Genomic DNA, 15,319 nt, shown 5'->3' with positions numbered 1-15,319 from the left:
CTTCTGCTGCTCCCTACACCTCAGAGCCCGCCGCGTTCATGGGGACAGGGGCCCCTCTGGCTCTGGTAATGGGTCTTGCTGCTCTGGTTCCTGTGCATTGACATTCACCCCCTCCCCATCCTCTGCTCTTACAATTTAAAGAAGGATCATCATCTTCAAAGAACAGTGCACTTTGACCGTTTGTTTTCCATCGCCTCATCCTCTGTTTTGCATACTGATTTTTCTCCTTTTCCATTTGCTGTACTGAGGGCTTCTCTGGTTTGTTCTTAGGGAACTGTTTAGGGAAGCTTTTAATGTTTAACAGAGTATTGTATTTTAATATTTTGTTGGAAGCCTCCCAGAGTGGCTGGGGAAACCCAGCCAGATGGGTGGGGTATAAATAATAAATTATTATTATTATTATTATTATTATTATTAGGTTCTAGCAACGTCCATCCAGCTTACTCCTCAGTGGCAGCTGTAGCATCAAGTAAGTACAGAGGCAGTGCACTGTTATACCAGGACTGCAATCCTAGGAAGCCCATGGAAATCAGTGGGCTTATGTCTGATTACACACCATGGGAATGTCTTTACGGCCATTGTTTTATCTCTTTCACTAAGGAAAAAGTAGCTTAACTTCAATTATCCCTGTTTTATAAGATGTTCTCCATACCTTCCATCCATGCCATAGAACTACAGTTCCCAAGCTTCCCTGGAAAAAGATAATGACTGTTCCACTAGTTTGAATCTTTCTTTTGACTAGACCCGTCTCTACATAACAGGGGTGGGGAACTTTTTTGGACTTCCATGTGCTGTTGGACTCCAGCTGCTATTAAGCCACACTTGCTGGGACTGATGGGAGTTGGAGTCAAACATCTGGAGGGGCACAAGTTCCCCATTCCTGCTAAGTAATATCTCTCTCTGTGTAATTATTGTTTCATAAATCCTATATTTAATCTCAGTTGGTAGAGCCTAAGAATCTTAATCTCAGGGTTATGGGTTCCGAACACAATTCAAAGTGTTGGTGCTGACCTTTAAAGCTTTAAATCAGGCATAGGCAAACTCGGCCCTCCAGATGTTTTGGGACTACCACTCCCATGATTCCTAGCTAACAAGACCAGTGGTCAGGGATGGTGGGAATTGTAGTCCCAAAACATCTGGAGGGCCGAGTTTGCCTATGCCTGCCCTAAACAGCCTCAGCCCAGCATACCTGAAGGAATGTCTCCACCCCCATCGTTCTACCTGGACACTGAGGTCCAGCGCAAGGGCCTTCTGGCGGTTCCCTCACTTTGAGAAGTGAAGTTACAGGGAACCAGGCGGAGGGCCTTCTCCGTACTGGTGCCCACCCTGTGGAATGCCCTCCTACCAAATGTCAAAGAAATAAACAACTATATGACATTTAGAAGACATCTGAAGGTAGCCCTGCTTAGGGAAATTTTTAATGATTGATGTTTTAATGTATTTTTAACCATTTGTTGGAAGCCACCCAGAGTGGCTGGGGAAAGCCAGCCAGATGGGCGGGGTAGAAATAATTTATTATTACTATTACTATTATTACTATTATGGGTTTGAGTCTCACGTTGGGCAAAAGATTCTTACATTGCAAGCGGTTAGACTAGATGACCTGTGTGCTTCTATGTTAAAAACTAAAGGATTAGGACAAGAGTCTCTTACCTCCTGCAGCTATAAAATTATCACTTTTAAAAAGAAATGTCTTTTAAAAATAGTTTTGGGAACTGCAAATAACACTTTCTGTTTTAATGCATATTTTAGGGCAGGTTCAAGCTGTACAAGGAAGAACCCAGAATCAAGGTATGTCCTAACTTAAATGAATATATATTTTCTTCATTTAAGCTAAGTTTAGTTTAAAGTAATCATATTTACTAATTACAATTTATGTTCAAGTTTATGTGTTGACCAGTAAAATATTTTTAAAGCATTCAGAGGCAGTTCCAGCCATGCAAGTAGCAGAAATATCGCTCGACCTAATACAGGTAAAACCTTCATATGATTTTAAAAATGTTTTCTGGTTATAAAAAGCAGCAACCAGAGCCCACTCTTAAAGAGGTTCTCTTGGAAGTAAGTTTCCCTGAGTTACCTACAATTACTACTTAGGAAATATGCCTAAGAAATCCTGGATACAATTTAGCCCAAGTTAAGAATTTTAATTCCCTGTTATTTCAGTAGAAGATATTGAAACACATGCTCGACTCTCCCTGTGAAATCGCTGGGATTTAAAATAAAAAGATTTGGCTGGATTGCAGCCATTTTGATTTTGAAGCATTTCTGTATTGTTATTACGTATTGAATTTATATACCACCCTATACCCACTGGCCTGTAGTGATCTGCTGGTTATCCTCTAAAGTTCAAACTACTTGAGTCAAGTTATTTTGTAGGAGTTGAAATCCATAACCCATTTACATCACCAGAGCAGTTCTAATAAAGTGAACAGGACCGACCTGATTAAATCATGTATAGATTGCAACCCAAGCCCGGGAGACGTCAATTGACTTCCTTGTGACATTATGATAGCATTTCAGGCTGTAAATGCTGAGGAGCAGAGTGCCCATACTATTAAAATTTGCTGAAGCTAAACTGTCTTGACGTACAGGGAAGTCCCTATTAATAGTACCCCCATTTTAAAACTGGTGGTTCTTAGGTAATGAAATAGACACACTAGAATTATGCCTCTGTGTATTAAAGTTGACCCTTTTGACAAACCACACAGGTCTTCAACGGCAAGAGCCAATTGTCTCATTCCGGAAGCCTTCCACCTCTCCTGCCAATCTGGGTAAGCTTCCCCATAAACCAAGGCAGATTTTGACAGGATTTGTCACCTAGATTTCTCTGGGCTTGTTAGTCTGAACCAGAAGCACTACTTCCTCTCACCTCATATGCAAAAAATCTACAGTGGTGCCCCGCAAGACGAGTGCCTCGCAAGACGAAAAACCCGCTAGACGAAAGGGTTTTCCGTTTTTCGATGCGCTTCGCAAGATGATTTTCCCTATGGGCTAGCTTCTCAAGACGGAAACGTCTTGCGAGTCTTGCGATTTTTTTCGCTTCCCCCCCCTTTTTCTAAGCCGCTAAGCCGCTAATAGCCTTTTAGCCGCTAAGCCGCTAAGCCTTTAATAGCCGCTAAGCCGCTAAACCGCTAATAGCGCTAAGCCGCTAATAGGGTTGCTTCGCAAGACAAAAAAACTGCTAGACGAAGAGACTCGCGGAACGGATTATTTTCGTCTTGTGAGGCACCACTGTATTGTTTTCAACAGAGCAGTGCTTGAGTCATCTGAGTATTCTTTTACATCCAGTTCCCTATGTCTGGTGCTCATGATACCAAGCAACAATTTGCTTCCTTTCAGGCAGTTTCCTATATATGCAGAATAAACTTTAGTCTTGATTAAAGTATTGTTCATAAGGGCCTGGTGCTTCATTGCAGATCTGTACTGCAACATATTCTTGACATGATCATAGTGCATTAGTAGTGGGTTTAGCCTGCTTTGGTTTGTTCTGCAGCGTTTCCCAAAGCTATCTATCACATCATTGCTATCTAGAAGGGCCGTATTGCAATAAAAGCAAAAGCAAAAATAAATCAGAACATTTCTGGTTTAAAAAGTTATGAGATTTCATCAGGAAGTTGCAGGATAAAGAAATAAAGAAGAAGAAAAAAACCTTTGCAGATGCATTCAGTATTGAAAAGGAGGTCACATATGACTGCCCCAATAGTATTATGAGCACAAATCACCCGTCTCACATCACAGTATCTGCCCAAACATTGGAAATTGAGGCTGACAAAAAACAACAACACAAAAGGCAATTTCCATAGTGCATCAGCCCCTTCTTTGAGAAACAATCATTAAAAGAAATGGGACAAACCAAAGACCCAGGAAAGAGCTGGCTTGTCACTTTTTTGTTGTTGGAACAAACAGTATGAAGAAAGCCGCATAAGTACCATCCTCAAAAGTTCATGTCAAAACTAAAAAAAAATTCATTTGTTTCTGGCACAGAATGTCTCTTAACTTAATATTTCACTTAAGGAAGGATCTGCTATATTCATGTCATGCTCTATTTATTCTGCTTCCTACATATACTTCTGCTCATTCTCACATGTACTTTATTTTACAAAAGGTCTCGCCTAAAGGAACAGCATTTGTTCTGTTAACTTCAGGTTGGTTTGGGTTAGTGATTTGCTTTTGCTTCTTTTACTTTTAAGTAATTACTGTTTTTCCCTCTTGTGTGTGGAAGCTATAGAAACAGACTTGTGGAAACTGGGATCAAGCCTTTTTGACACAGGTAGTATTACGCAATGTTTTCTAATTATCAACTCTGCCATTTTAAGGCTCACACCAGACGTAGGTGGGCGTGGCTTGGAAGAAACAGCCTCATAGGTCAAATTAGCACCCCTAATTGCAAGACCTAATTAAGTCCACAGACTAGAAACTCCCCCACTTGCTGCTTTAGGAAGAAATTACAAGGCCCTTTTTACATGATAAGCATTTGCATGCTATATGCAAGAAATCTACCTGTATGATCATCACACACATTATAAACTTCCACAGAAATGTTGTAAACGGTGGCTATCCTGAGTATGAATTGGGCGAATCCACACTTACTTTTTGGCCTGGGCTTTCAAGGCACAGGTCTGCACTTCAAAGCTATGTGTCCAAGCACTCTTTCTTTTGCAATTCAGTTTGGGTTTCCAATGGATTGGTATTTGTGCCAATCCAATGTTGAGGAGTGGGTTTTTGCGGGGAAAGCTCCAGAGCAAAAAACAGAGCCACTCAGCCATGGAGCTTTAAAGTATGGACCATGCCTAGAAAGGGTGGAGGAAAGGGTGGACAAGCCCTGACAGGAGCAAATGGAATGTAGGAAAAGAAAATTGCATTTATTATTATTATTATTATTATTATTATTATTATTATTATTATTATTATTTATACCCTCCTCAGCCGAGGCCAGGCTCAGGGTGGCTAACACCAAATATATAATACATTCAAAACAATTAGTTTAAAATACAATTTGAATCACATTTAAAATCAAAATAAAATTAAGTGGGAACCCACGAATCATAACCATAGGGGTAAGGAATTAAAAGCTCACCAGGCCCAGCCACTCGTGCTGGTCCCATATAGAAAAAGCCAAGGAGGCCACTTACATACAGGGTCCTATAGAAAGAAGGGAGTCAGACTGGGCCCAGACCAAAGGCCTGGCGGAACAGCTCCATCTTGCAGGCCCTGCAGAAGTATGTCAAATCCCGCAGGGCCCTGGTCTCTTGTGGGAGAGCGTTCTACCAGACTGGGGCCAGGGCTGAAAAGGCTCTGGCCCTGGTCAAGGCCAGTCTAACTTCCTTGAGGCCCAGGACCTCCAAAGTATTATTGTTTGTGGACCGTAAGGTCCTCCACGGGGCATACCAGGAGAGGCCTATATTAAGCTATGGCAAGAGAGGCAATTTGTTTTCATACTTAGGTCTGCATGTGTGTGCTATTAAATGAAGCCTTTCTAAAAATCAGAAAGCAGAGAGTCACAGCTGAAACGTGAGGTTCCAATGATGAATCTGCAGATGAGGGGTCAACGTTATGGAGGATCCTGCCATACATGAAAGAGAAAGGGATTTTAACTTAATCCGCCCAAAAGCAGATTCATCACATGCTTTGCCCTTTCTTGTTTGCTTAAGTGGGAGAGTTGTTGTGTGAGGATGGGCTTGCATAGGCAATGCATCCATATACACAGGTCAGAACAGCCAAAAGGTTTACATTTCCAAGTTGAATCTCAGCACATGTATCAGGATGTTAAGAGATTACCATCAACAGAAAGTAAAAACACTCTAAATGTTCAGGTGGATGTCTGGATACCTATTTGCAGGCAAGATTATTCATCACACAGCTTGAGGTGAGAAAAGGGAAATTTTCCAAGGGACCAGAATACAATAAAAAATTAGCTCAGTGATTAAGTTTGATGCATGCTGATTATCACTTCAAAGAGAATTATTTTTAGTTTGTATGTGACAAGTATTGCCTGAGTGGAGATTTAATGAGCCTGGACAGCTGTGACAACTCAGTGGTGAAAAAGCTTAATTGGCTTGCAGTGAAGCACCAAGGCAGAGTGAGGGAATATTCCCAGGACTGACAATTCGAAGGATTGACAATACAGTCTTCAAGCCAGCCTGGGAACCTAGAAGGGCTCACTAGAAAGGGCTGCCTTTTCAATGTATTGCCTTTTCTCAGTGATACATGATGGGTGGCATTTTTATTAAAAAGAACTATATAATTATCTAATTGCATTCAAGCAGTGGCCTGAAAGCCAGGCTGCAAAGGAAAGACCTCCCTCTACAGCCTCAGCTTAAACTCAAACAATGGCTGTGGCTGCAAAGTCAGAATGAGAATGCTCTCCCGACTCTTTTCCAGCTGTGAATCGGCACCAAATTCAAAAAGCACCAGTCCAGCCACGAAAAGGAAGAATTAGGAGTGCAGCTAGAGCACACTCTCAGTGCTTTTTTTTTCAGTTTTATCTTGTGAATTTACCTGTCCATGACACCTGGTGATGGATGGGGAGGGTAAAGGCCACGGATTGAGCCAAGCCATACTGTGAGGGGAAGATTTCCTACTGCTGATCTAATTTTCAGCTTTCTAGAGGTGTAAAGTTCCAATAAAGATAAACACCACATGGACCATGTTGTTCATGTTTCAAAATGAAATGGTTGTGGGGTAAATTCCATGTAGGATGACACAGTGCATAAACACAGTCTAATGTGCGGAACAGAGCCTTGTTAGCCCCATTTTGTGGTATGCCCCAAAGTGCAAGAATACCTGGTGATAATTTACAGTTCATTGTGGCGAGACAAGAACTCCTTTCTATGTTTCCTCATGGCTCATGTAATTATCCCACCTCTTATATCAGCAAGTAGGGCTGTGAAGTTTAATCAGTAGGTGAATCAACCACACAAATAACAGCCTAACATCCATGAATTCTGAAGTCAAAAAAGCTAGTAGCTACCACTATATCTCAGATGTATGTGGTACATTATTATTTATACCCTGCCCATCTGGTTGGGTTTCCTCAGCCACTCTGGGTGGTTCACAGCACATGTCAGAACATACTAAAACATCAAACAGTTGAAACTTCCCAATACAGGGCTGCCTTCAGATGTCTTCTAAAAGTCAAATAGTTGTTTGTTTCCTTGACATCTGAAAGGAAGGTTTTCCACAGGGAGGGCTCCACTATTGAGAAGGCCCTCAAAAATATGATGATGTCATCATCTCATGCCCTTTGCATTTAATAACCGACTGTGTCATTATTGATCATTCCAGGTTTCAGTTCCAAGGAAGACGTGGTCCCCAAACCCCTGGAACCAGTTTCACAGGGAAACCCAAGTATGTGCACCAGCCAAGTATTGCCACCTGAGAGTCTGCCCTTTCAAAGCTTCAGCCATTGGGAGGAAGGGAGACCCTTCTTAGAGGGCTTCCCAATTGTGATTTCTGGGGGAAGGGAAAGAATGGGTGTATCAGGGTTCAAAGATGTCATCCGGGTTGCAGTGGAATCCACATTTTGCTAATGAGCTTAATTTTTGCTGAATCCATTCCTAAGTTAGCTGAAGAGAAATCACCCAGGACTAGTTATTGGTTTTTACTGCTGCGGACTGAGCTGCTGTTTAACCTAGTTGTGATTTTCAAGATAATATAAACTGGATGTTTGAGGCACACATTTGCAAGAGCTGCAAAAGTTTGCCTAAAAATTCAGTGAAGCAGCCCAGGGTGTTACTCCTTTCAGCCCCAGACAGCATGCTCAACGGGCAACCCACCCTTTTAGCTAGAGGGTTTTAGTCCTGGAGCATAGGTAGGCAAACTAAGGCCCGGGGGCCAGATCCGGCCCAATCGCTTTCTAAATCTGACCCGTGGACAGTCCGGGAATCAGCGTGTTTTGTACATGAGTAGAATGTGTCCTTTTATTTAAAATGCATCTCTGGGTTATTTGTGGGGCCTGCCTGGTATTTTTACATGAGTAGAATGTGTCCTTTTATTTAAAATGCATCTCTGGGTTATTTGTGGAGCATAGGAATTCGTTCTCCCCCCCAAAAAAAAAATATAGTCCACCGGCCCCCCGCTGAAAAAGTTTGTTGACCCCTGATCTAGAGGATCACTGGTCCCCTATCCTTGGTCTGTTGCCATGGTAAAACCATCAGGGGCTCCTGAGCAGTCATTATATATATCTGATTATACAGTAAGGTTTCTTTTTTCTGACCCAATATAGAATTCTATTTAAAGTGATGCTTTATGCTAACTTGGGACGCGGGTGGCGCTGTGGGTAAAAGCCTCAGCGCCTAGGGCTTGCCGATCGAAAGGTCGGCGGTTCAAATCCCCGCGGCGGGGTGCGCTCCCGTCGCTCGGTCCCAGCGCCTGCCAACCTAGCAGTTCGAAAGCACCCCCGGGTGCAAGTAGATAAATAGGGACCGCTCCAGCGGGAAGGTAAACGGCGTTTCCGTGTGCGGCTCTGGCTCGCCAGAGCAGCGATGTCACGCTGGCCACGTGACCCGGAAGTGTCTCCGGACAGCGCTGGCCCCCGGCCTCTTGAGTGAGATGGGCGCACAACCCTAGAGTCTGTCAAGACTGGCCCGTATGGGCAGGGGTACCTTTACCTTTACCTTTATGCTAACTTAGGGGTTGAACTGCTATGTTGTTGGACTGCAGTTCCAGTATCCATGAACATTGATTATGCTGGTTGGAGCTGATGCGATTTGGAGTTCAGCATCTGGAGGGCCGCAGATTCCCCATTCCTGTCTTAAAGTACAAACACAATTGGAGAGAAAGCTACCTGGTGTAGGGAAGCGTGGATGCAAGGCAAATCAGAATGCAAGGGTATCATAAGAACAGTGCCATTTTACTAGAAAGAGAGGTGCCGGAACTCACTATGAATGCCTCCCTCATTGTCTTAGAATGGCAATGGCATCCACCTGAGAGGTGCCAGAACTGAGTTCTCCATCAGACCAATGGTCCAGCATCCTCTTCTCCTCTCTCCCTGCCCCAGAAGCATTAATTTCATTTGCAAAACTTGCCCTCCTAATTCTTGCTCTTAATGCCATCAATATCAATCTTTTGTATGGCTACAAAATTTATGAATCACCTTTAAATAGCTGCAGGAAAGTGCTAATTTTCCTCCTAAAATAGCAAGGCGGGTGTATCTGCCTCACCAGGTTTTATCACAGTTCTCCGCAAATAATTGCTTGATTTTATCAGGGGTTTATGCTTCTGGAGCCAATCTTGTAATGAAAGGAATGCCATGCAGGAGCCAGGAACAATCTCAGCACACAGTACAAATCCTGATTCGGAGTAAGGAAGTTGGAACACACTTGGAACAAGATCACTCACAAAGGGTTTTGTAAAGGGCATGGGGAATCTTTACAAGCCTGGCACCTCTTCAGTGAAATATACCTTTATTGGCACACCTGTCTTGGTGGGAGCAGTTTCAAAGAAAACCATACAAGAAGCCTGACTAGGAACAAAAACCATTAATTGCCATTTAAGCTCATCCAAATGTTGATCCCTTTCAAGGAACGAGTATTTTCTCAGCAGCTTAGAGCAAAAGAAGAATAGGCTGCTATTTCTTGAAGACACTCCTTGCGGGTCAGAATGAATAAATTTGGTTACTAAAAAAAAAATTGAGAGAAGAGGTTGCTTTAGCTTTGGGTGTTTGTCTACTGTTCTGCGAGCCAAAATAGCAAGATGAGTGAGGACACGTGCATTTAAAAGACTACAATCAAGTTTTTAAATATCCAGACTGGAGAGGCAGATCTGAAAGCCACAAAGGAGATTATCATTCCTTGAATTACTTCCATGTCTGGCAAAATAGCAATTCCCACTTCAATAAAGAAGGAGATTTTTTGTTCCAGCACTAATTAAAGAACACTTTTTGTAGGGGGGGGGGTTGTTTTGTTTTTTGTTTTTTCCCCAAATAGCTATACAAGTCAGAATGCAGGAATAGAGAATATAACCACAATGCACACTAAAATGCAGGAAGAAAAGAGAGGCACTCAGTGTGGTAAAACTTTCATGTGGTAAGACTGCTGCTGGACTGTACCACTTCAGACTTGGTGAGAGGGGGGTAGAACACAGTGCATATAGAAAATTAGCAGAGAGGAGAAAATTCTTCTGTTGCTAACTCACAATATACTCATCTTATAGGCGCAATGAAAATGTTGTTTATTAGTTTGGGTTTGTTCTGTGGAGACACAACTAATTATTCAACCTCACACCACCATCCTGAAGTAGCTCAGTCCTCATGAGTCACATATAAATAACTGCTTGTCTCAAGTGCCTCTGAAGTCCAAGTCTTGCAAAGTTGTCAAATCTTACACAATCATTTAATGACATGATTTGAATATGACTGCTCCTGATGTATTCAAATAGCCCACATGGAGCTCAACCCTCTTATACATCTTCTGAGAAGTTGGCCTCATTAGGTTCAAATGGGATTTAGTCCCAGGTAAGTGTGCATAATACGACTGTATCCTTAGTGTATGTGGGGACTCCTGAAAGTGCCTTCTGAGCTAAGCTTTCCTTTCATAGGTCTGTGTGATTTCAAGGTGGCCTGTATCAGCTGAGATAGCAGAAGTAGAAGGAAGGAAGAATCATAAAATTATAGAGTTGGAAGGAACCCTGAGGATCATCTAATTCTAGCCCAACCCCTTGCAATGCAGGAATATTGCAGTTGTCCCATATAGGGATCAAACCTGCAACCTTGGCAGATTGGGAACCTTGTTAGATATGGATGCAGTCTGCAGTAGATCATTAAGGGTTTCTGACTTCTGATTGTCAAACCATAGCAACAGCCAAACAACCTTCCCACCTAGATTAGTCTGCTGAAATGAAGTAAGTGGACCAAGACAAGAGAACTTTTAGGTTTAAGAACTGTAAACTTGGTTCAGTTCTGGTAATAAAAACACATTTCAAAGCTCAGACTGTGCTCCAAGGCACCATGTTCATATGCATATCTTTATACTAAATTCTGGTTGGTAAAAATTGGGGGGGGGGGAGAGAAAAGTAGATTAAACAATCCTGAAGTTTCCCCAGCTCTGTGGATGGAACATTTACAGAAACAGAATTCTTTCTGAACAGAAACAGAAACACTAGTTCTTCTCTACTTGCCAAGTAGGGTTATTGTTATCTATGTCAAGTGAAGCTTTGTAATCTTTGGTAAATTCTGTGAATGATTGAGTACATGCTCTCTTATCATGGTTTGAGGTGTGTTTTTGTAGTCATGCAGGAAAAACACAAAAAAACACAAAATATATGCAAAAGGAACTCCAAAGTTAACTGTAATCTATTCTTTTTTTCAGATTGCAAAGTTGATTTATCCTTCTTGATAGATGGCAGCTGGAGCATTGGCAAGCGCCGCTTTCAGATCCAAAAACAGTTCCTCAAAAATGTTGCTCAAGCCCTGGATGTGGGCCCCGCTGGTCCTCTTATGGGCATCATCCAGTATGGGTAAGAGAGTATGATGTATTTTCATAACATCTGTGCTGCCTAACATCCATCTCCATGTCTGTGGCAACACCACAGGAACTTCTTGTGGCAAACTACTTAATACACTTTTTTTTTGTTCTACAGATATGTATCTCACATTGCTAGACTGCACCAGCACTGCATCATAAAAATCATATATCTTAAGTTAGGACCTTGTTAGCTTATTTGATATATCCAACCATGGTCAAAATCCAGTCTTAATCTCCATTGTCAGAAAAAGATTTCCAAGTATAGAGATTCTTGATTGTTCCACAACCTTTCTGCAGATCACTTGAATGGAGTGTGTAGACCACCATTTGAGAAGCTCTCTAATAGCCCATACTTCAGGGATTATGTGAGTCCAACAACACTGGGGGAGACCTCAGGTTCCTCACCCCTCACCCATCAAGGGCAGTTGCCCCACCTACAAACATTTTTTTGGTCAAATAATTGATTTTAAAAAAGCAGCCACAAATGTAAGTTTCACATATGACATGTTTACACATTTCTATGAAAACACAGGAAATATTCATGCGAAATTACTATAAATTACAACTGGTATCATTAATGTGTTAAGAGTTAATGCCATATTGTGTATGAACTTATTTTCCCGGGGATAACACAAAACGAAACTGCTCCATTTTCATTTTACAAATAGTGATGACCCTTCAACTGAATTTAACTTGAAGACCTATACAAACTCTAAGGATCTGCAAAATGCCATAGAGAAAATACTACAGAAAGGAGGATTGTCCAATGTTGGTATGTATCCTGTACAATACATCCACAGCTAATCAGTTTAAGAATCAAAAGATGTTGGTATGCTAGATGTTCTAGGCAGATTGAGGTCAAGACCACAAACTGTCCTCACTCATTTCTGGTTCCTCTTCCCTTAGTTTGGAAAATACTCTGTCTTCCAGAGAATCAGGATTTAATATCTGAAAGTTTTCTCTGAATAGCTTGTCCCTTTCACAGTGCAAATATAGCACATTGGTGAGACACCAACCACCATAGAGTTCCAAACAGAAAGTAAAATATCCAATACCTTAGTCAGTGCTTTTTTTCTAAAAAAATGTTTAGCGGTACTGCCATTTTCCTACTCATATTGAAATACTGCCTCTCAATGAGGCCAAACTTAGATTCACAAAATGTTTAGGGGTGTGCGTACCACTGCTCCCACCCCCCAGAAAAAAGCACTGACTTTAGTTCAGTATCCCTTATTGCAAATCTATTCCCTCTTTTGGCTTTTAAAACATATCAGGCAGAAGTTAGAGACACATTTGACCAAGCAAGCAAGGAAGGAAGACACATACATACAAGAAGATTCCACGGCAGGTTCCATTATTGGATGAGGGATCGCATGCAGATGTGGGATGTGAATGCACAAATGAAATTTGCATCAGCTTTGTTATGCACATTTGGATGTGAGGCAACCATTTGACATCACACGGCTCTGGTGGGGGGATATATGTCCATTTCCATGTGGACAGAAAAATGTATCCTCAACCAGCGACTTAGATTGAATGTGCATTGTTGCCTTTAACTAGATCTGGGCCACTGATGATTTGAGAGAATCCTCAAATTGTTGTTGCTCCTGTCCTCAATTTTATAGTTGCTGTTGTTAGTTATAGACAATAATAGGCAAAACAATCATATAAATGGCAAGGAGCTCAGGTTCTAAGAGATTTTAACGTTCCTTTTCATTGTTTTGCTCAGCAAGTTACAACTCTTACTCCCCCTCACCCAATCTTCATGCAGGGAGAGCGCTGTCCTTTGTTAACAAAAACTTCTTTGAGGATGCTAATGGGAACAGAGGTAGTGCACCCAACGTTGCTATAGTGATGGTGGATGGGTGGCCTACAGATAAAGTGGAAGAGGCCTCTCGGCTGGCAAGGGAATCCGGCATCAACATTTTCTTTGTCACCATTGAAGGACCAGATGAAAATGAAAAGCAGAATGTTATTGAAACAAACTTTGTGGACAAGGTAAGGGGTACATTGGGATCCATCAAGAAAGAGGCAAGATTTCTTGATTCTGATGAAAGGTGGGATCTGAACTCTTCATCACATGTAGGCGAGTCAATATAAAAGTGAGACATCCTTGCCAGGCCAAAAACCCACAAGTATGAGTGAGCAAACTAGCTACCACTCTGTTCCAACAATGTCCAGCTATAGCTATATAGTTCTCTCTTTGAAATATTCACATGCTACAACAGTCACCATATTGAGACTCAATACGACAAAGTTTTACAAGATCCCCGTTATAAACAGGATGCATCTATGTACGCTTAGTTCTTCAGTGGAGTCACACAGGGCAGATTATGAAGGTTCAGCGAGACTGCAAGACTCAAGCAATCAACTCACTTCAAAGCCTCAATCAAGTTGTGTAGTGTTAGATCATGTTTACTGAACGCTGTGTACTCTTGCCTCCAGTTTTCCTCCAAAACACACAAAAGTTCTGGATACACTTCAGTTAGAACTCATTCTCACATGCTATGTAGTATAGGTCAGGTACTCATGACAAAATGCCTCTTCAACTGAGTGGTGTTAGTCTGGTATGTATGTAGTCTTTCCTGGAAGGTTGGCAAATGAGCCCAAGTTCAGGAAGCAAAGTGGACTTTGAGAACTGTCCTTCAGAATACATCTTTTCCCCCCTCCCTCTGGACACCCTTTCAGATAATTTTGTGCACTTTCCACTGTGTCTGTGCCATGAAATACATTTCCTATGAACTTCAAAGCCCCTTAATGCCTTCAACCTGGGAAGCCTCCAGACTGAATTGGACTGGCTGATGGTCTCGATTTCCTTTAGGTTTGAATGGGGAAGAGCCACAGTAAGCCTCTGTGCACTTGCCAGACTGGGAAAGTAGAATGAGGCAAGAAGCCCTGTGTTCATACATAGTGACTTAATGGTAGCTGTATCTTAGAAAATGGAAATAACTTTAAGACATGAGAGCAAACACGCCTGCAATGAATGTTAAGCCTGTTGACAGAAGTAGAGTCAATTCAGATGCTATAAATGCAACGGTCTACCATTTAGCTGCCTTTAAGTTGGATGTAGACCTCAACATCTAAGAAATGATAAGGGTGGTTATTATTCAGCTGTGTTTTCTACCAGTTTGATGCAATACCAATTTGTCTCATAAAAAGGCTGTCGTAAGGTGAAATCAATGACTGACAGTAATACGTTGCCTCCATGAATTTTGCTGTAACTGCTCTTGAAATTCATTGCCTTTGTTTTCTCTCTTTCAGGCTGTGTGCAGGACCAATGGGTACTATTCCATCAATGTGCCCAGTTGGTTCAGCTTACACAAAGTAGTGCAGCAGTTAGTGAAGCGAGTCTGTGACTCTGATCGCCTGGCATGCAGCAAGACCTGTCTGAATGCAGCGGATATTGGATTTGTCATTGACGGGTCCAGCAGCGTTGGCACTGGCAACTTCCGCACCCTCCTCCAGTTTGTCGCTAACATCAGCAAGGAATTTGAGATTTCCGATACAGACACCCGCATTGGAGCTGTGCAGTACACCTACGAACAGAGGCTGGAGTTTGGCTTCGACAAGCACAGAACGAAGCAGGATGTCCTAAACGCTATCAAGAGAATCAACTATTGGAGCGGAGGAACCAGCACCGGAGCAGCCATCAACTATGCCTTTGAACAGCTCTTCAGCAAATCCAAACCAAACAAGAGGAAGATAATGATTCTTATTACAGATGGCAGATCATACGATGATGTCCGGGGGCCGGCTGCAGCGGCACATCAGAATGGTAAGCCAGAAAACCCTATAAACACCTATTTTAAGGGTAGGCAACCTGTAGCCCTCCAGATTGCACAGAACTACAGCTCCCATCA

General features: G+C 42.1%; 1 protein-coding gene across 5 annotated transcripts in view; it reads left to right on the top strand.

Moving 5' to 3' along the window:
• The window catches only part of VIT (vitrin), a 39,517-nt gene that overhangs the window by 19,437 nt on the left and 4,761 nt on the right, over nt 1-15,319 (top strand). For 2 of the 5 annotated variants that reach the window (XM_028724214.2, XM_028724213.2), the window contains exons 8-17: nt 419-469; nt 1,753-1,791; nt 1,917-1,973; nt 2,709-2,771; nt 4,223-4,270; nt 7,285-7,347; nt 11,307-11,454; nt 12,131-12,234; nt 13,231-13,457; nt 14,721-15,234. In XM_028724214.2, coding sequence (XP_028580047.2) covers nt 419-469; nt 1,753-1,791; nt 1,917-1,973; nt 2,709-2,771; nt 4,223-4,270; nt 7,285-7,347; nt 11,307-11,454; nt 12,131-12,234; nt 13,231-13,457; nt 14,721-15,234 — 1,314 coding nt within the window. The remainder of the gene's footprint in view (nt 1-418; nt 470-1,752; nt 1,792-1,916; nt 1,974-2,708; nt 2,772-4,222; nt 4,271-7,284; nt 7,348-11,306; nt 11,455-12,130; nt 12,235-13,230; nt 13,458-14,720; nt 15,235-15,319) is intronic. The other 3 variants (XM_028724215.2, XM_028724216.2, XM_028724217.2) reach the window with 3 other exon arrangements.

This window comes from Podarcis muralis, chromosome 3 (assembly GCF_964188315.1).
Source record: "Podarcis muralis chromosome 3, rPodMur119.hap1.1, whole genome shotgun sequence".
In the NCBI taxonomy this organism is placed as follows: Eukaryota; Metazoa; Chordata; class Lepidosauria; order Squamata; family Lacertidae; genus Podarcis; species Podarcis muralis.
The sequence above is the reverse complement of the archived record's forward strand: the minus strand, read 5'-3'. Positions and strand labels throughout refer to the sequence as shown.